Source organism: Haliaeetus albicilla, chromosome 6 (genome assembly GCF_947461875.1).
Source record: "Haliaeetus albicilla chromosome 6, bHalAlb1.1, whole genome shotgun sequence".
In the NCBI taxonomy this organism is placed as follows: domain Eukaryota; kingdom Metazoa; phylum Chordata; class Aves; order Accipitriformes; family Accipitridae; genus Haliaeetus; species Haliaeetus albicilla.
In genome coordinates this window covers 7818770-7838880 of record NC_091488.1, presented here as the reverse complement: position 1 = coordinate 7838880, position 20111 = coordinate 7818770, and the positions used below count along the sequence as shown (strand labels likewise).

The following is a 20111-nucleotide window of genomic DNA, read 5'->3' as shown; positions in this document are numbered from 1 at the left end:
TAGTGCTGATTGATATTCAGTTGTGTAAGGTCAAAAAAATGGTAGAGGATTTGTAGGAGAGAATGTTCTGCTTACTTTGGAAAGAATGACTTCAGAGAAACTCAGAAATGAGGTAGGCTTGTAACAGACTTCTAGAAAAAAAAGAAATATATTTATGGCCTAAATAAAAAGTGAGGGAGAATTTTCAGTGTATTCAGTAAGAAATTTGATGTCAGTGTATTAGTAAAACTTAAAGGAGTTATTTTTTGATGGGCATGACTATAACATGTTTAGGAATAAAAGATGTTAAAATAGCTAAAAAGAGGCACTTCACATTAAAGTTATTTGTTCTACCTTTAGAAGTAAATAATCCATAAATATGGGATTAGAGGCAGATGAATCAATGTGTTAAAAAACACTAAAAATTAGGAAAGCCTACTTGCTATATCAGAGAACAGGAGTCCTAGTTTAAAAACAGGAGTTATACTTTAAAAAAAAAACTTTCTGAGTATCTGTAATGGTTCAGACAACTTAAGATCAGATATCTCTGCATCCTTGTTCCCCTGAATTGAAACTGTTCCTCAGAAATTTATGAATATTATATACAAATATGGCTATGCCTTCACCACTAGTTCATCTTTCATTGCAAGCTAGCTTGATACTAGCCAGCTTTTTTTCCCCTGAAACAGGTACTTTAGATAAACCAATGAACAAGAAGCAGTTAAAAATAGCAGCTATTGCCTTGTGAAGGCCTGCTGCAAGGCTCCAGTCAAGTTGTCAAGCTTGCTTTGCCAGAGTTTCAGGGTAAAAGGTCACAGGAAATATTAGCAGTTCAGAGAATATTCACTCAGGAGAGTTCAGGCAATTACAGCTGAAAAGATGAACCATAGCCTCAATAAGGAGGCTAAAGAAACTGAAACTTGTCAGTCTTCTGATTGGAGAGCTGGAAGGCTTTAAGACAGACATGTCATGTATAGTGACTTGTCTCTAATTATCTGCCAAATATATATATTCCTATATTTAGAAGTAACTATAATTAGATTTAAGATGACTGCGTGTCACTATAATCACTAATGAAGAATAACTCTGGCTGACTAATCCTGTTGGACCTGCTGGGTGAGCCCACTTGGCACAGAGGATTCTGTAGATGAAGGCCCAGGCTGAAAGAACTGTGTTTACTTTCCAGGAGAGATGAACTGCAGGAAACTGATAAGCTAAAGAGATCAGGGAAAAATTTGAGCAGAAAGGCAAAGGGTAATGAAGAGGAGTTACTTAAATATATCTAGGAAGCAGTGATGCAGCATTAGATAGAGATGCCAATGATTTTAAACTACTAATAATGAAGTGACAGAAATATGTTATATATGTCTGTCTGTATTTTCAAAGAAGCGTGACAACGTATACTGTGGTCCATTGCTAGCTGGAGAAACTCATAAATGACTGTGGTGGGGTAAACTTGGCTGGCTGCCGGACACCCACCCAGGTGCTCTCTCACTCCCTCTCTTCAACAGGACAGGGGAGGAAAAATTGCTAAAAAAGGTTTGTGGGTTGAGAGACGGGGAGACTGCTTACCTTACCAGTGACCATCACAGGCAAAACAAGCTCGATTTAGGGGAAATTATTTTAATTGAAAATGAGTTAAACCAGACTTTTGTAGTGAGAAACAAAGATAAAATCAAAACGTCACTTCATCTCTTCTCCACCCTCTTCTCCCAGACTCAACTTCACTCCTTCATTCCGGAGTCCTCCATCTTGTCCCCCTGCCACCCTGACTGGCACAGGGGGTAATGGGGAGCAGGTGGCTGCGGTCACTTCATAACAGTTCCTCTCTGCTTCTCCTTCCTCCTCGTGCTTTTCTCCTGCTCTGTGAGTCTTTCCGTTGGCAGCAGTCCTTCAGGAAAAATTGCTCCAGCATGGGCTATCCACAGATCACAATTCCTTCAGGAAATATCCAACTGCTCTGGCATGGGGCCCTCCACGGGCTGCAGCGTGGATATCTGCTCTGGTGTGGTCCTGTCCACGTGCTGCAGGGAAATATCTGCTCTGGCAGCTGGAGAACCTCCTGTCCCTCTCCTTCTCTGACCTTGATGTTCCCACTGGTGTTTCTTACTCCTTTTCCTTGCTCCTCTGTCTTTCTGATGTTTTCGACCTTTCTTAAATATGCTTTCACAGAGGTGCCACCAGCTTGGCCGATGGGCTCGGCTGTGTCCTGCAGTGGGTCCGTTATGTAGCAGCTCCTGGTCTCTTCTCACAGAGGCTGCCCCTAGAGCCCCCTGCTACCAAGACCTTGCCACCTACACCCAATATCTGTCAAGAATGAATATTTTATATCAGTTGGCTGAGATGAAACTGGCTTCAATCCTAAGCAACTGAACACCAGGGAAATCTTCTGAAGACTATACTGTCATTCTGCTCTGGCTTTTGGGATGCATCAGAACATACTCAGTGTAGCTTAGTGTCAGATCTTGCATGTAATGTAATTAATCTTTGATCTGGGATTTCCACTCTCTGGGGCACTGCACTGTGCCATATAGACTTGCAGTTCACAACAGTAATAGCATAAAGGTCTCTAAGGTCTCTTATGTGGTGTAGATATGCCTATAAGTTACTCAGTCTGGGTATCTTAACAAGAGAAATGATGAAGATCAATATTTAAAAGCACCTTCCTGGGAAAGGGACTTGTTTATCTGCAACCCATATAGAACAAAACTTTTTATAAGAACAACAGCTTGAAGCTGGAGTTGTACAAATTCAACCTGGAAGTAGCGAAGGTGATTAACAATAGAGGGGAAGAAACTCTATCTGAATGACAAATTCTTTAACCACATGGGGTTTGCAAATCACAGAACGTTGAGAATAGTGCAAGAAGTGACCTCAGAAAGTTATTTAATCCAGCCTTCAGCCTCGGATAATATGGGGAGCTTTCTCAGAAAAATGCTTCTGCCAGATGGCAGTTATCAGAAGCAATTGAAGGATGATTGTGTTGCACATAATGGCCTACAATGTATAACTACTTCAGATTGTGTTATCTAGTAATTTCTGTTGGCCTTAAACTCTACAAATTTGATCCCTCTAAACAACTTTATATCTTTCTTTTCCTACACCAAAATATAACAAATAAAAGAGAGAGAATTTGATTGCTTGCTTTTTTGAAAGATGGTACATGCTGAGCTGATAAAAAAATTAAGAATCTTTGACCCCTACAATATATCAACTGAAGTGGGTGTGGATGAAGCTAGTTATAATAATATGAGAATGAACAAGATTATAGAACAATTCCATGAGCTGAATTTTACCTCACTTTACATTGACCGCAACACAGATGAATAGAGAAAAAAAACTAAGCAACTTTGTGTTTTCTGTAATGCTGGTTTTGCCACAGAAGGCAACAGTTTTCAATTCAAATCAGACTTCTCTGCTGTTGCATGAGCCGGAGGGCAAAGAGGCAGAATATTCCATACGTTCCATTTCCCTGTCATTCCTATTTGCGACAAGAGCAGAGTAGGCTCCTTAAAACTTGATCCTTAAACTGGCTTTGGGAATGTATGTCTCAGGCAGTATACTTCTCTGGGAGTCTGCAGTCCCAGGATGCATTTTCCAGGATTTTTTGAATGGCAGGGTGACTCAGGAGCCTTAGACTCTGGGGCGCTTAGCAACTCTTCACTGTTAAAAATGGTAATGTCTGGGGACTCTGCAGCAGGAACATGAAAGCTGTAAGAGCCAGGTTTTCAGAACTTCCAGGATTTCATCATCGATTCTCAGAACTGACATCCTGAGACTTTTGGTGTTAGGAAGAACTTTATCCTAGGTGTTAAGCCTAGAGATCATGCTGGGTTAAATTTCCTATAGTCATCCTTTCTGCAGTTTAGTGAGTTTTTTTCAATTCTGCTATATCCTTTTTGAGGTAAAGAGGTGCAAACATTAATTGAGGTTTGAGCCTTTTGGATGCAGTTTGGTGGCCTAATGGTGATCTATGTTGTTGTCTATTCCTTTTCTAATTATTCCTCACACTTCCTTTGCTTTATTGGATGTTTCCCAGCACTGTGCTGATGTTTTCATGAAACTATTTGTCACAAATCCCAAGTTTTCAGTGGTGAGTTATATTGACTTGGAGGCCATAATTTTATGTAAACACAGAACTGCTTTCCCTGTGTGCTTCTCTTTACATCCATGTACACTGAATTTCCTTGTCATTTTGTTGTCTCATAAGGTCCTGCAATCTTTGCACTGTCAATCTTTGTCCTTACAACCTGGAGCAACTTAGAACATCAGTAAACTTCCTTACTCTCCAGTTGTCACAGACACTTGAGGTCTTCATTAATGGCCTTTCTGCATAGTAAGAAGTGACAGTGTTGACTCCTGACAGTTAGATCTCATTGATTTAGATCTTGTTTACAGTGGATGTCATTTATACTTATCCTATTCTTTTATTCTTTATAATTGTTTCTACTACATTGCATGGGATAGATTTGAGGCTTAAAGGTCTGTTACTGTCCTGATCTTCCCCAAATTTTTTTTTAAGATATTGGTGTTCCGTTTATCACCATCCAGTTCTCAGGTCCCAAGGTAGTTTTAAGTAAGAACACTATATATATATATATATATATATTTTTTTTTTTTTTTTTTTCCCTGGTCCATCATAAGAATGAGATAAAGGACCTCCCAGAAAGTTTCTTTGACAGCAGCTGTCATCCAGGGACAAATCCTGCCACTACTCCCATCAAAATAAATTTGTAGAACTTCTGCCATCATTGTGATTGCTCAGGCTACATGAAGAGATGTGTGCATTGAGTTCACTTGAAAAAGTAGCTGTTATTATGGAAGTTATGAACCAAATGTAAATTAACATGCTTCCATTGAAGACGTGGTATGCTGATTGCTATTACAAGTCCTCTACTTCACCACTTACTTGTGTAAGTATATATACATACAATACAAAATAGGCATATTTCACATACCACTGTTAGCCGATTGCCTCTGCTTTAGAACTTCCAGTTGGCAGAAGACCAATAAATCACACATAATTTCCTTCTGCCTTCTATTTTAATTCTTTTCTAACAGGCTGCACAGTTCCTATAAATTTTTTAATGGGGAAGGCTGATTTGGGTTGGGGAGAGCTTCTTTTTCATTCAAGTATCTGCTATCTCTTCCAGAAAGACAACTAACAAACCTGCAGTTTATAAATATAACCTTTTCCTATATTTTAAGAATTCCTTTGAAGTATTATTTAAGTAATATCAGCTTGAGTAAATTAAGAAATTTCAAGATTTTTAGTATAGGTTATTTTCTTTCTGCCATCTCAGTTTGTTGGGGGGTAAGTTTTAAAATTTCTTGAACTACATAGAATGGCATTACAATGAAAGTATAAACTAGTCAGCTGACTTTTGGTATGTATTTAGAGATATTCTACTTGCAAATCCAAAAATATAGGTATTTTTCTGTTTAGAGAAAGTGCTCTCTGCTCCAGTCATATGTGTAGATAGGCAGAATACATTTAAGTTGTAGTGTTCTCTTGCTTTTAGAACAATCCTACACACTATAATTTTTCTGACCTTCATGCTGTCTTAAGAAATTAGTCTCAAAATCAGGGAGTGATTTTGAGAGCTTCAAGGTGTGAGCTTCAGCCGTTAAACTTTTCTTTTTGATCTTGCTTAGTTGCAGGGCCAAGGCAAATCAGGTATAAACTTAACTCTTACCTAGTCTAAACTCTCCTTCCATGTGGCCTCCCCTTCTCCAGTTTTCCATCAGAGACATGAGCCTTTGCTTGTATGAGAGGACTTTTTTTTTCCTCACCTCTTAATTACTCAGCTTTACTAATTATTCTGAAGGGTTTTTTTACTCATTTCTTTCATGATTAAGAACATCTAGATCTGCCTCACAACATGCATAACAGGATGTCTAACTGTTTAACTCACAAAAACCTATTCAAATAGGGGAGCATAAAGTAAATCAGTTGTTAACTTAGGGTAATACTATAAGGAAAGAGAACTTCCTGTTTTACTGTGTGAGGAAGAAAAATTAAGCTACATGCTGAGGTCATAAAAAGAAATAAGGACTCAATATTGTTCTTTTTCTGTCTATATAGTTCCTTTATTAGAATATTTTAACATGCTCTTAGGCAGAAGATTGAACTACAACAAAGTATTTCAGAAGAAACAAATTACTTTCTTTTCTAGCCCCCTTCCATTACAAAGACTCTAAAATGTGTTCCTGAAATGACATTTCTGAGTAATTTCTGAGTCACAGTTTTGTGCCTATTTAAATAATAATAATAGTAACAACAACAACAATATATAATTATTATATACAATAATATATAATAATAACAATCATTATTTGAGAGAGAGAGAGATATATTTTTTTTTCATTTTTTTTCCCCTAGGAGACAAACAAGTATGACTGTGGAATTCACTAGTCGTTTTCTGCGCCCTGCTGAAGCAGTGTTGCTACTGATCTCAAAAAATGTGGGTGGAATAGATGGTGCCACACTGACATTCTCTCTGAAATCTGAAGTCAAGCATATTGAGCCTGCTGTAAGTTTATATATGTATGATTAACATTGTCAGAAAAATGTTGTTAATCTGTACATTGTATCAAACAAAAGCGAACTGAGGTAAGAATAAAAATGTGAGTTACCATCAGCATTAGCCTTTGACCTACAAATTTTCAGGTTTCCAATATTAGCCTATGTACATGCAGAAAAAAGCGTAGAGGAATATTTAAGATTCCTAAGGATATAAATCATACATGACTAAATTTAAAATTTTTGCACTGATTGCTCTGAAAATAAATCTGGAGCCCTTTCAGCATATGAACGCTTTTGGAAATTCCGTTGTGGAGGCGGTGATATGCTTCAGCCTAGTGATTTCAGCAAACTTTTGTTAAACGTTGCTAGGTTTGTTTGTGCTTTTTGACTTTAGACAGTGTAGATTTAAGATATATCCCAGAAATACTCAGAGCAGAGATAGGCATGTGTTCCAGCATTTGTTATCAAACATTCATTGAGCAGATCTGGACAGATCCTCTTCTGAACTTAGATGGTGTTTATGTGATTTTTTTTTTTTTTTTTTTTTTTTTTTTACATGACTCTATACCATAGCAATAGACACTGATGTTAGAAAGGAAGGTTGGGGCAAGAGAAAAAAAATAGAGGACACGTAAAGATAAGAAGGAAAAAAGATGATAGCTTGTTTCTTGGCCTTGTGCTATCATTTGGAAGTGCATTTAAAATGTGGTGAAGTTTAATGCATGTTTAAAAAGAAATAGGCTTTAACTGTTCTTTGCTGGCAACAAAGCCTAGCATTTAAATTATGTTAATTTTGTAATCACCAGTGGTCAGACACATAGTTCTAGTCTTCTTTGAAATATTTTCCTATTTGTTTATGTATTATACATGAATGTAGTTTCACAACTTTTTCATATTGATAAAAATTTTTGTTCTCTTTTAGGATATATTAGAATGCAAATCTCCATGTTATGAGCTGAAGAAAGTTATCCTAAATGTTACTAATCCCTTCAGAACTGATGGCCTATTCAGGTAGACAATGCTGTAAATACAAATCTTTAATGATCATGCTGTTTTATCAACTCTTTTCCATAATTTTCTTCTTCTCCTTAAAAATGTAAAACCTTGAGCTTGAATTATAGAGATTTACATTACCAAAATTGTTACAAACACTATGAAGTGGAAGCTATCATAATGGATAAAGAAGATAAATAAGCCTTAATTGAAATCCATCTCAGTGTAAGCAATAAAGCTAGAGCTTTAATCAAATGGAGTTCATCAACCTTGCGTGTATTTTTGTGTTTGGCTGAGGTCCAGCAGAATTCCAAAGAGAAACAAACCATGTTAATTAATAGTTGGTTATTTTTTCCCCAATCTGCTTTATCCTGCTGTTTAAATTTTTAAGCATGCAAAAGAAAAAAAGCCATGCATTTGCCTTGAGGCTCGCATCACTATCAGTTAATCTAATTTTTCATTTGCATTCATCGTAGCTGTAACAACTGCAGAATTATAAATGTTGCTTTCCTTAATACAAAAGAAATAGAGTACTGTGCCCCTTTAAAATCTATTTATGTGATCTGACTCCATATTCTGTCTTTTAGTCTGTAGAGCTAAGCATTGGTTCATGTCCTTCATTTATTTACAAGAACCATTTTCCATAATATTTTTAGCTTGTTTTACTGATCTGTTTAATATACGTTGCATAGGCTGCAAATTAAATTTCTCTTTTCCCCACATAATGGGTTTGGTATAGACACCTGTAACAGGATTATTTTCAATGCTCCAGCAATGTGCTCTGGCATAAGCCTCGTATGTGGGAATCATATGAATTTATTTAGCTCCTGGCTCTTTTTAAAGTCCTTGAGGTGGTCAGTGAGGCTGCCTGTGATCAGTTCTATGATGTGGGTGGCTCTCAGAATAGATTAAAGGCAATGAAGTAATGTAGTTTTACGTATATCATTCAAAAGCTACTTGACAACTACTTGAAGTAATTATCAATTTGGGCAATATTTGAACCAGTAATCAAAAATAAAAGATCCTTTGTATCAAGTTTCCAGTGTTTTGAACCATCTAGGGTTCCATCAGGAGGTGCATTGCTTAGTTGCAAATAACAGTAGGAAGTGCACTTGTGATACCAAGGAAGTAGCTCTTTTACAGAAAACTAGGCTGAAAAACTTAATACTAGGTGTATAATACGGTATGATTTAAGAAAAGGACAAATTAAATATATAAGTGCCTCTCTGAACTCGTGTCAAATATATAGCAAATGTCAGATATTTCCAAAAGCTGTAAAATTCTGCACCCTAAACTAATGCTTGCTTAGCGTTCGGCTATTAGTTAGATGTTACCCATTATATCAACTAAATAATGTTTTCTTTTTTTTACAGTACCTAGCTTTTAATACTTATGTATAGATACATATTTTAAAGAATACTGAATGTTTGTAGTTCATTAAGAAAAATTAGTTGAATACTTTTAAAATTGTCCATTACATTTCTTTGTGAAATGCAGCTATTTGTCTCCCAAGAATAGGAAAGTATATCTAGAATATAAGATACTACAATAAGTAATGGTCATTATTATTATTTTTTTAAATGTCAGGTTCAACACTTGGGCAGAGAATCAACTAAAGCTGATGTAAATTATCATAACTATTGAAAAGTTTGAATTCAGATCCACAGCTAGTGCTAAGCTAGTTGACATTGGCTTCTGTATTTTAACTGTGTCCTCTGTAATCTTCCTTCTGTTTCTACTGTCATCTAGGAGTGCAGAGAACATGCAGAAATGTAGTTTAAAATGAATGAATTATGTGTGCTGGTGCCATGTAACAGAAGTTCTATAGTGACACCAAAAATTAATTCTTGACTAATGACTAGCAGCAGGTCAATGGATTATCCAATACCTAGGATGGAAATAATGTGTGCACAATATAATGTACATAAAAAGAAAGAAGATAGGTATCTTCCAGGAAAAACTAAAGTGAAGCAGTTGCTTGTGGTTTGTCAGGGAAATCACCATGTACTCTATCTTAATAGATTCATTATTTACAAAAGCAAAATAAAATTAACTGAGCTTTTCTTCTTCAAGTGTAAGTGAATCGATTATTCAATCATTTATTTAGTACAGATCATATTGTAAATACACCTTAGAAAATTATTTCAAATTAAAATATGTATATAATTTGTCTTAATATTGAAATTGGCATTATTTTTCTGGTTTTAAATTTTTCTTTTTTTTTTTTAATTTTTTGAAAAGAAAATTGAAAATTGGTCTGCATGTCATGACATGGCTGTGGACCATCCCTATGATTACAAATCAACCTATGGTATTGATGAGGTGGTAGTTTACAATATTTCCCAATAACCCTTGAATAAGTGTCTCAGGATTTTGCATGCTTACATGAGCTTTAAAAATTACATGGCCTAAGTTATGCAAAATGTTGTAAGTTATTAAATAAAGAAGAATTAATAATTATTAAATAAGTATTTTTTAAAATATGTTTAAAAATTTTTTACAGTACTTTAAAAATATTTCCAATTGAAAATAATAAGCTTCTTTGCCAAGCCTTCATTTAAAAGTTAGAATAAACTGAGTTTTGTCTTCATTCTGCAAGTGAAAAATGCAGTGATTATGTGTACTTGCCATACTCCAGGGTCATTTTGCTGGAATCCACAAGTTATTTAATGCAGCCAGAGCAAGTATATCAAGCCAGGCAAGTAAAGCAAGAGCAAACGTTCAGGTAAGTTCTAAATGACAATTGCTAATTATAATATCTTGATTTATACAATTGTATTGGCATTACATCTTCGTGTATAGTTGTATGCATACCCATTGTAAAAAATTACAGGTTAGGACATGGAAATATCGTAGAATTATGTAACTTTTTTAAAAACACTTTACAGATAACTTACTCAAACCATGGAGAAAAAATAAATATAGTGTAAAAGATAAAAATGCTTGTAAAGTGCTGTTTGGAAAAAGTGTTAGAGAAACTAGGATCGAAAGGTGAACTATTGATGCTGAGACAGGGGCAACTGGTGACTTAGGTGACTGAAATGCTGAAAACTAGTTCCAGTTCACTGCAACAGGATTAGTTCTGATTCTTGGAATGAAGAAGGTAGAGATATTTGAAGGTTCAACAGTAAGGTCAAGTTTTTATGTATAAATAGGTAGTCTATAGATTTCTAATTGTACCTCAGTGTAATATGTTACAGGTTCAGTAGGCTCCTGGAGATGCAAGGGGTTAATAGTGCAGATATATTGATATAAGTTAATTTAATTTTGTGTCTAGACATCGTTACTTAGCTGAAGATGGACAGATTTTCTAACACAGGAAATCTGGAAGGAGTAGGAGAGTTCAAAGTAAGCATGGTAAAGATAATAAAAGGGCAAACAGTAAAAAACAGAGAGCAATTGGAATGGCAGTCAAGGGGAGGTATAACGAAAAGATCTATGCTTAAGACATAGTCTGAAAGAAGACTTTCTATCTTCACTGTCTTTAATTGTTAGACAGTAAGATAAATACCAATAAGCTTAGATGAACAGTCAGCAATCTTTGCGGGCAGGGAAAAGGTGAAATGTAAATCAGAATCGCTGATAGTCAAGGTTAAAGGAGAGAGAATCGAAAAAGTTTGAGAACTAAAGTTTGCGGCACTCTCCAGAAGTGGCCCAGCATAGAGAAAGAGCTACTACAAATATCTAAAACAATGTTTGGAACTTGCCAGATATTAAGAATTGCACTGTTTTAATAATTGACAGTTTAATAACTCTATTTTTCAGTCATAGATTTGAAAGTGTTAATTCTTTTTGATGATAGATTTTGCATTCACATATTAGGCAGTTTATTTATAGAGATCCATTTCTCTAATCTTCTGTCACTTCAGCCATATTTTATAATTATTTATTCATAGAGCAGTGTTTATAATCATCAGTTGGAATCGGATAGTAGCTAAAAAAACCCCAACAGACGTAAAAAGTCAGCTTAGGTGAAAGATAACCAAAGTGTAACCCATCAGGTTTCCTCTCATAGAGGCAGGATCTAGCTTTGAAAATACACTATCAGCAGCCCTTTCACAATACATGTGCAAAATACTCCAGCCCAGAACTACTACCAAGAAAGAATACTATAGCTTCCAGAACACTATTACATAGACATTCTAGGTGCCATTCTGTCTCTCCGTTCTGTCCCGTGGGCTGTACTGATTGCCAGTGTCCTGTGCGCTCGGTGCACTTACAGCTAAGCTACACTTGTCAGGTGTGCTGCAATAGATGAACCTCCAGTGATTAATGATAATTTTGAAATGTGCAGCCAACATCAGCAGAATGACTTTCATACATAACCTGCAGATGTGTTTAGCGAGGCCTGTATCCAAGGGGAAATAGCCATGCCTATTTCATGTAATATATGTTAGAAAAAAGAGTCTGGTTGTAACTACCAGTTAGTCTGATAAGATCTCCAGACTCTCAGCCTACTAACTGAATGTTGGACCGATTTGATGGGACGCTACTTCTGTTCATTCAACTCTGAAAATAGGACTTATTCAATGTATAGTTCACCCCAGTGAAGAAATGTGTTCTCAATTTGTAATGTATTTCCATGTAATATGCTTATTATGTTATTTTTTCATGCAGCTTTTGAGCAATTTGTTATTTTTACAGTGATTCTTCTGCTGTAGTCTGTTTTTGCAATCATGACTTGGCATTGTGATTCAAAGATAAAGCATTGAAAGAGATGACGTTTTATATAAAATTTGTATTTTTGTATTTTTATGTGAGATACTTATTTGTAAGTACGAAATAAATAGTATGTTGTACTCGCATACCTCAGAGATCACTTTCCTTTCTGAAAAATGGTCTTTAAGTGTAGGTATTAAAATGAATCTCCAGGGTAACATATTCTGAGAATTTTACAAGTCCATTTATTTAAGGTTGTGATTTTTTCTTAGCCCAGCAAGATTAACTATTTATTTTAAGAGAGACCCAATAGCTGTCAAATACTGTATGTAATAATTGTTTGCTATAAGCTGGTTCATCAAATTTTACTGCTAGGGGAGAATGACTTTTATGAGTGGATAATATTAAACCTGAGTCTAGAGCTGAAACTCGCAGTATTTTTTTGAGATACATTACAGTATAGTTTTCAGCATCTATGACCTCTCTGTTTTTTGTAAATTAGACAAAACTCTCCTTCCTTAAATGTAACTGCACAGCCTTAATTCCCGTCAACAATGGTAGAAATTATTTGTAAAGAAGGATAGAAAAAGTCATATCAAGGAAATATGATGGTAAGAAGCACAGTTTGCTTTGGGGGGATGGGAATAAGCAAAGATTTTGTTGTAAGTTGTTTTTTCGAGTGTATCTGTTCTTTTCAAATACACTTGAAAAGCAATATTGTAATGAACTGAGTTAAGGTGTTTAGGTTAAGATTCATCCCCTTCACTGCTTTCTCAGACAAATCCTTGATTGCATTAGGTTCCTTGTGAATGATTAACTGCACTGTTAGTGAAGATAGATCATTCCTGTAGCCTTGGTGTAAAAGAGGTACAGAGGGAAAAGCTTTGCTGTTCCTGGGCTTTCTTATCCCCTCTTTTCAGGGCTATAAGCTTGTGGAAATGAACCTTGTATGTGAACTAAATTAACTCAAACAAGAAGGGAATTATTTTTAGTAGAAATTGCTTGAAGAGCTTCTCTTACAAGCTTTGATGCTTCCTAGCAAGATCATGAACAACATACAATTAACATGGGGATTTTACACCCTTAATTCCTCATTGTGTGGTATAAATTCCCCGATACTTACTCAATGACCCAAGAGTAAAATTAGCCTTTGTACAGAAAATCATGGAAAATTATATTTATTCTGTGAGCACAAACACTGTAAAGAATGTGTACAAAAGTAAATTTCAGGTGACTTTTTTGTATAATAATTCTTGTGAAGAAAAAAAAAAAGAGAAAAAGAAAAAATCTAAGGAATATTTTAGAGAAAAACTATTTTAGGTAATTAATTTCTACTCCAATATTAAAAAGACAATGATTTTGAGAATGGCAAGTGTAAGATGCCAAATTCAATCTGTTTGGAAATCAGGACTGTAAGGAAGAGAAATGATTTACACCAAGTAGAGATAGTGGCAACACCAGCCTCCTTTTTTTAGCCATGAAATATGCAAATGTCGCACTATGTTGTACTTTTTCTTAAATAACTATGCTCTGTTTCCTTTAAGAAAAAATCATGTCTCACAAGTTTTAAATAATTTGTGTACTATTGATTTGTTGCAGTTCATGAATCCTTGGTATACAGAATTGTGGGATTCCAATGGGATTTTTCTAATGGTTTAAATCTGGATCTTGCACTTCCTAGATTGAATTTGGATCACTCTTAACATTTATTAGGGTTAGTGTAAAATCCATGTTTTACTTAGCTTTACTGATTTCTTTTGTTAAGAAAAAGGATGCCTTATCTTAACAAAAGTAGATTTCCTATTAAATTTCTTAAACATATTGCTGTCCTGCACGTTGGTTAGGTTAGATAACATTGTATTAAGTCACCCCAGTTTTATATGTGTTGTGATGTGTTTTTTACTATTACAATGTGGCTGTCTGACTTGAAAAAGTCTGAACAAACAAACAAATATGAACTTGCATGTTATTTTTAAGTTTGAATTTAAAAAAATTAGATTTGTATTTAAAAATCTATAGGGAAAATATTCAGGAAGTTGTCTTTGAATATTTTATATATTTATAATAAATTAAAGATTAAAACATTTATCTGTCCCTTGTGAGTTATAAATACTCATCAGTAGCAGGGAGAAGGATGCCAAATCAATCCACTGTATTGTCCAGTGTATACATCATAATTTGAAATCCCAGTGCATAGTAAGATTGTTTAAGTACCTTAGAGACTACCAAAATGTATGTGATTCGAAGTGAAATAGTGAACAGAAATATTTGTTTCAAATACCTACTATAGAAAATTGCATTTAGTGGTAAACTTTTCTAAATTATTTAGAGAATTTTTGCTGTTGAGGTGTAGTAGTACAAAACACCAAACATTACTGTTTTACATTCCAAATAGAAAGTATGAGATATCTTTTAAAGCTAAGGATATGTCATACTACATAGGAGTTATTCAAATGGTTGACTTGCAGATTATAAAATTTAGTCTCCATAATTGTTAATATTCTATGGAGTAACTACTCTCCACATTTAAGAATATATATAAATGAAACATAAAAATAAGGTTAAAAGTATCTCTTGTTAATGCTCTATTGACTTTACTCTCTAGGAAGAGTTAAATATAGGACTTTATAAAGCAATAAGCCTCTCATTTCGTTTACTATTGAAAAAGCAAACTTCCAAGTGATGAACTTCTAGTGCATTTCCAGCCAAGATCCACAGTTTACTTTATTTGTAAAAATACAATTTATTAAGTAGACAAAGAAGGGAAAAGAGGAATAATTCATTGCAATCACAATATGTTACATTTAAAATAATATTCCCCACAGGTAAAATTTTCAAATTTAGATGGTGAAATACTAATGTCTCTGAAGCCAGATTTCTGCAGTTGCACCGAACAATATGTAACAACAACAACAGAAATAAAACTGTTAACATTTTAATTGGAAAAACTGAAATGAGATAACATTTCAACAGTGGTGTATTTCAGGAAATGAAAGCAATTAAGGTCTGACCCTTCTTTAGGATTTGGTAATGTCGCCCCCACAAAGATGCAGACTTCTGTTGAAATCAGTGGAGCCCTCACAGGAGTTGGATTTCTTGTATTTCTCCAGGCCTAAGCAAGGAAACAAAAAGGGGATTTGTTAGCTTTATTTGACATTTGTTGAACTGATGTTGAGGAATTTTTATTGTACCCCCTGAGTCACATTAAACATACATTTGTGCTTAAAAAAAAAGAATTAATGAACAAAAGCAGCAGGAAGAGACTTACCGCCATAAGCAGTTCTACAAGAAGTCCGCAAAGATGTGACATGAGCTGATGCCTTCTGTACACTTGTCCCGACACCGATCCTGTGAGCGTCAGCATCAGGTTCCTTAACTGGGCGTTTGGTTCATCCCCCAGCCTGTTTACCAGAAGTGGCTCCTGAGCACTTGTATTCCATGAACCATTGCCACCAGGCAATGCTGCATCATTTCTTACCTCTTCAGGAAGGGAAACTTCACAACCTCAGAGGGAATCGTTCTGTCCTTGGTGTTCCTGCTTCCAAACTGTTGGACCTTCTTGCCCTCTGTGCCAGATTGTTCCTTGGTCCTGAATTATCATTGCTGAGCAGTTAAAATTTGAATTTTCCCTTCACTGGACAGAGTTCCTTTCCAGATGGTATCAGAAACAGAGTTTGAATTTAGAGTAGAGATTAGACCATGAATTCTGACTCTGGAATAATGACTAGTAATGACTAGTGGTATATCCAAGGTTTCCAGTAAGCCAAAGCCATAGGCTAGAATCTTTATTTACTAGATAGTTCTCATTTTTTCATATATGACCTGCTGGTGTGTTTTCTAATTAAGCTAATAAATGTAAAATGTTTGCCTAAAAGTGTGCATCACACATACACACAATATCTGGTATTCTGTAACATACAAGTATATAGCCTGGAATTACAATTAATGTTTTAAAAAATTCTAACTTTAAATGTCTTATTTTTATTGTTTCTAAATGTTAATGTTGTATTAAGGTACTTTGACCACTAGGTAGACAGATAAAAGTGAATAGATTCGGTTAGCTCTCAGGATGGTACCTGGATAAGGTAATTGGGTTAACATGCATAAAGCAGAATGCTTCTCTCCTCTTTAAAAAGAGGAGACTGTTGGGCTAGAAAGAAGGTAGAGAGAGCTAGAGAAAAAAATTCGGGGCTTAAAAAAAAGTTTCGGTAAGAGGAGATCTAGTCTCTGAAGTGTGTTCTGATAAGGGGCAAGGGAAGACTGTTACTTTTGTAAATCAGTTTCTGTAAGAAGCAGCGGTCTAAAGAGATGTCCACAAGGTCTATGAATGTAAGTCTAGAGCGAGCACAGTGTATCTGAACTGAATCTGGTTTGCAGATATTTAGATGTATTTCTATAGAGTACTTTTGGGGGGAAAAATTGGAAAGACTGAGCAGAAGACAACTGAAGAGCATCAGAGGAATGCAAGGCCTTGCCACTTCATGATGTACCAGGGAACAATTCTTTGCATATCCACACAGGATATTGAAATGATAGAGAAGAACTGGGACTGAAGTGAGACACTGGAACAGGTTGCCCAGAGAAGTTGAGGCTGCCCCATCCCTGGCAGTGTTCAAGGCCAGGTTGGATGGGGCTTGGAGCAACCTGGTCTAGTGGAAGGTGTCCTTGCCTATGGCAGGGGGGTTGGAACTAGATGATCTTTAAGGTCGCTCCCAACCCAAACCATGCTATGATTCTATGAGTCTAAGTCCCCCCAAAGTGTTTTTGGGCAGGAGTACTTTTGACTGACAAAATGTGATTATATTTTTTTTTAACATGGAATTCTGCTTATATGAGTATTGCAGATATATTATACTGGTTGACTGAAGGGAGCGTGTTCTGGCTTTGCTGTAAATACGACTACTAACTTAAGTGGAAGAGGTGGTATTTAACAGTATGGGTAGGTAGATGGTTCCAAAATGTGGTGGGTTTTTTTCTTTCTTGAAAACTTTGCTTTTCTGGTATTTATTCCTAAAAAGGGGGACGAAGCTATCTGTTAGTAATAGAAATGTCCAGCTTTAGAGTATTGCTTTCATTTTTATTTTTTCCTTTTAGTTCTGAAAATAACATATTAAATTTTAAAAATGATGCACTGCCTGAAGATCCAAATGAAGAGAACAACTTAAATGGCTGTAAGTACCTCTATATAATACCTCTTGTGTCACTACACTAGGAACTAGATTATCTACATAAGCAAGATTTTGACGTCTAACATATGTTCGGTAATTACTGTTTATGGGTATGCTCAGTAACTATTATTTATAGGATAGTATATCTTCTTACATATTTAATTTAGTGAAATGATTTCTAAGGTTTCACTGTAGTCCTAATGATTTTACAGTTAAAAAAAAATAATAAAAATCTGTTTTTCTTGTTTTAAGAGCCTGTGGGCTGGCTTCATTGGAGTCTGATGTGGAGCCTTTGCAGCTTACCTGATTTATTTTTTAAAATACTCATCAACAGGGACTGTGCATTTTTTGCTCATATTTCCTGTGAAATGTCAGTCAACAGTTCTGTTAAAATGTATGAATGTAGAGCTACAGCCTTTTCTGAGACTGTTGCAAGTCCACTTGAGCAAAATTTGTAGGTTGGCCTTAGGAATTAATTTTGTCCTCTTGGAAAATATTGTTGTGTTTCTGTGAGTTCATATTGAAAGCAGATTTGTAATCTGAATAAGCTAGCCCTTCTAGATATATTGATTATCTCATATTGTTTTCTGAGATGTACTTAACAACCAACTAATACACAGTTCATAACAATAAAAACTATGTACCTTAAGTAATGAAGTGGGGTACAACTGTTATACCAATTTGTGAATAGCTTACAAAGGTTTTTATGGCTTCAATCAGTTTGGGCTACAGAGACGTTTTTGATGGCATTTCAGGTCTTTGGAAACAGAATTATGTTTTCATTTCTTGTAGAAGTGCTTTTCTGCTTTGAGAATAATTCCCATTCATTCTCTCAATAACGTGGTGAATGAAACCTAAACAAGAGTCTGACGTACATGTTTTACACCCTGACCTGAGAGAACATATACTGTTAAGGGTCAAGAGTCATAAGTGGAGAGCAATAGGAATACTTTTTTTCTTTTGGAGCAGCCATAATAAAAAGGAAGAAAACTGTAAAAAAAAAATCTAAATTACTTATTAAATGTTACTTCTTTGACAATTGTTTTAATTTCACAGAATCCAGAAAGAAAGTGAGGAGGGAGGGCTCTCACAAGACTAATTCAATCTGGTCCACAGTTTGCCATACTTTGAATGAGGAACACTTGAACAGGAGACAAATTTGGGCGTTAGTGCCGTATTTAGTCAAAAATTACTTGCTGTTAGGGCTGCCTTACTCTCTTTGATGGAAGGGTAAAAATGGGACTTCAGTGTTTTTGTGTTTTTTTGTTTGGGTTTTTTTGTCATTGTTTATGTAGGCTTTAGAAACATCAAATTAATCTCAAATTGAACTGTTGGTTAAACCATGAATATTGGGAAATTTGAATTTTTATTGTTTGGAAAACAGTTTGGACTATGGAGAGAGAAGGTGGATGGTGGCTATGCCTTTCTTCAGCTTGGTTCTTCGTGGTTTTGAGGGGTGAATCAGTTCTATTTAATTGGCCAGAGTTTGGCATAGGTTTCTTGCGTGGTCTTCACTCATTTCTGTTGCCTTCACTTTCAGTTCTATTCTTAAGTCCGCTAAGCTTCCTAGAAAGCTAGCCAGCCAAGCTTGAATGAAAGTCTGGTTCTAAGGTAATCTGCATTAGCAAAATACACTTAGCAGATGAAAAACATGCAGTGAGAAAGTAGTCAGACTCTGCCAGATTCAACCCCAAGATTCTTCATGTCTTACGAAGAAAGCACTTTCTCAGCCTAATGCTTTTGTGAAAGCAACGCAAAGAAAGCAAGCTTGCCAGTATTTAATTTTTGTCCATTCTGAAGGATTTCAGACTACAACATAGTTACTGCTACTAAGAGCAAGATTGTTTGTTTAAATAGTAATAAACTGTACTTTCTGGCAGGAATAGTCATTTGCTTGTAGGCTGTACATCCATAAAGAGTTTTTGATGGTGAGAACTGTCTGTTTTCCCCAGTTTTCATTCAGTGCACAGAGTAAGAACGCAAGTAGTTAGCAAAATGTGTTTAAATAATACAGCATGCAATATTGCAGCACATTTACACAAGTGTAACCGTAAATAGTTGTTACTAATTACAAGTGTGCCTTAAATACTGATTACTACAGGAGACTGTATACACTATCCTTATATTTAAACTCAGGCAGCTACATTATTTTACAACCCATGCTGTTGTATCTAAACAACCACTTAAACTTATTTTAACAGCTGACCAATCCAGCCTCCTGAATGAGTTCTTCAGTCCAATGGAAAAACTGTTCTTGGAGGGGAGAAGTTCTGCAGGTTTAGATATTCACTTCCTTCCCTTCAGTCTGGAAAAACGTTACTGCACTGTCATTCTGATTAATGAACTGGTAAGAATAGAAAGTATGTTCTGTGACTGGTTCTCCTGTGATGGCCTAGTCAGTTAAGAATCAGGATATGTTTGCCAATTATGTGTGAATAGGGTAAATGAATGTACAAATTGGTTATGTGCACATTTTAAGGTAATGTTTTTGCACGCATATGCAATTATACAGATGTGATCTATGTGCTAACTTTTGGAAAAGAAACTCTTTTCTCTTTCTTTTTTTTTTTTGTTAAGACAGTATTTCTATAAATCATGGAGGAAAATGTTGCTTAAGAAGTTGGTCAGAGATTTACGCAAGATTATAGGCTTCAGCTAAGAAATTTAAACCAAAGTTTACTGCCGTTTTATCTCCACATAATTAGAATTATATGAAATGCTGCAAGTTACTTTTCACTGTCAAATCATTACAAATAAAAGTAATACTGCAAGGAATGTTACTTTGG

The 20111-nt window shown here is 35.4% G+C and overlaps 1 protein-coding gene across 1 annotated transcript in view; it reads left to right on the top strand.

Moving 5' to 3' along the window:
• CFAP47 (cilia and flagella associated protein 47) overlaps positions 1–20111 on the top strand; it is a 334652-nt gene that overhangs the window by 113984 nt on the left and 200557 nt on the right. The window contains exons 38-42 of the mRNA XM_069784915.1: positions 6362–6512; positions 7428–7516; positions 10137–10223; positions 17252–17328; positions 19527–19672. Of these exons, the coding sequence (XP_069641016.1) occupies positions 6362–6512; positions 7428–7516; positions 10137–10223; positions 17252–17328; positions 19527–19672 (550 nt within the window). The remainder of the gene's footprint in view (positions 1–6361; positions 6513–7427; positions 7517–10136; positions 10224–17251; positions 17329–19526; positions 19673–20111) is intronic.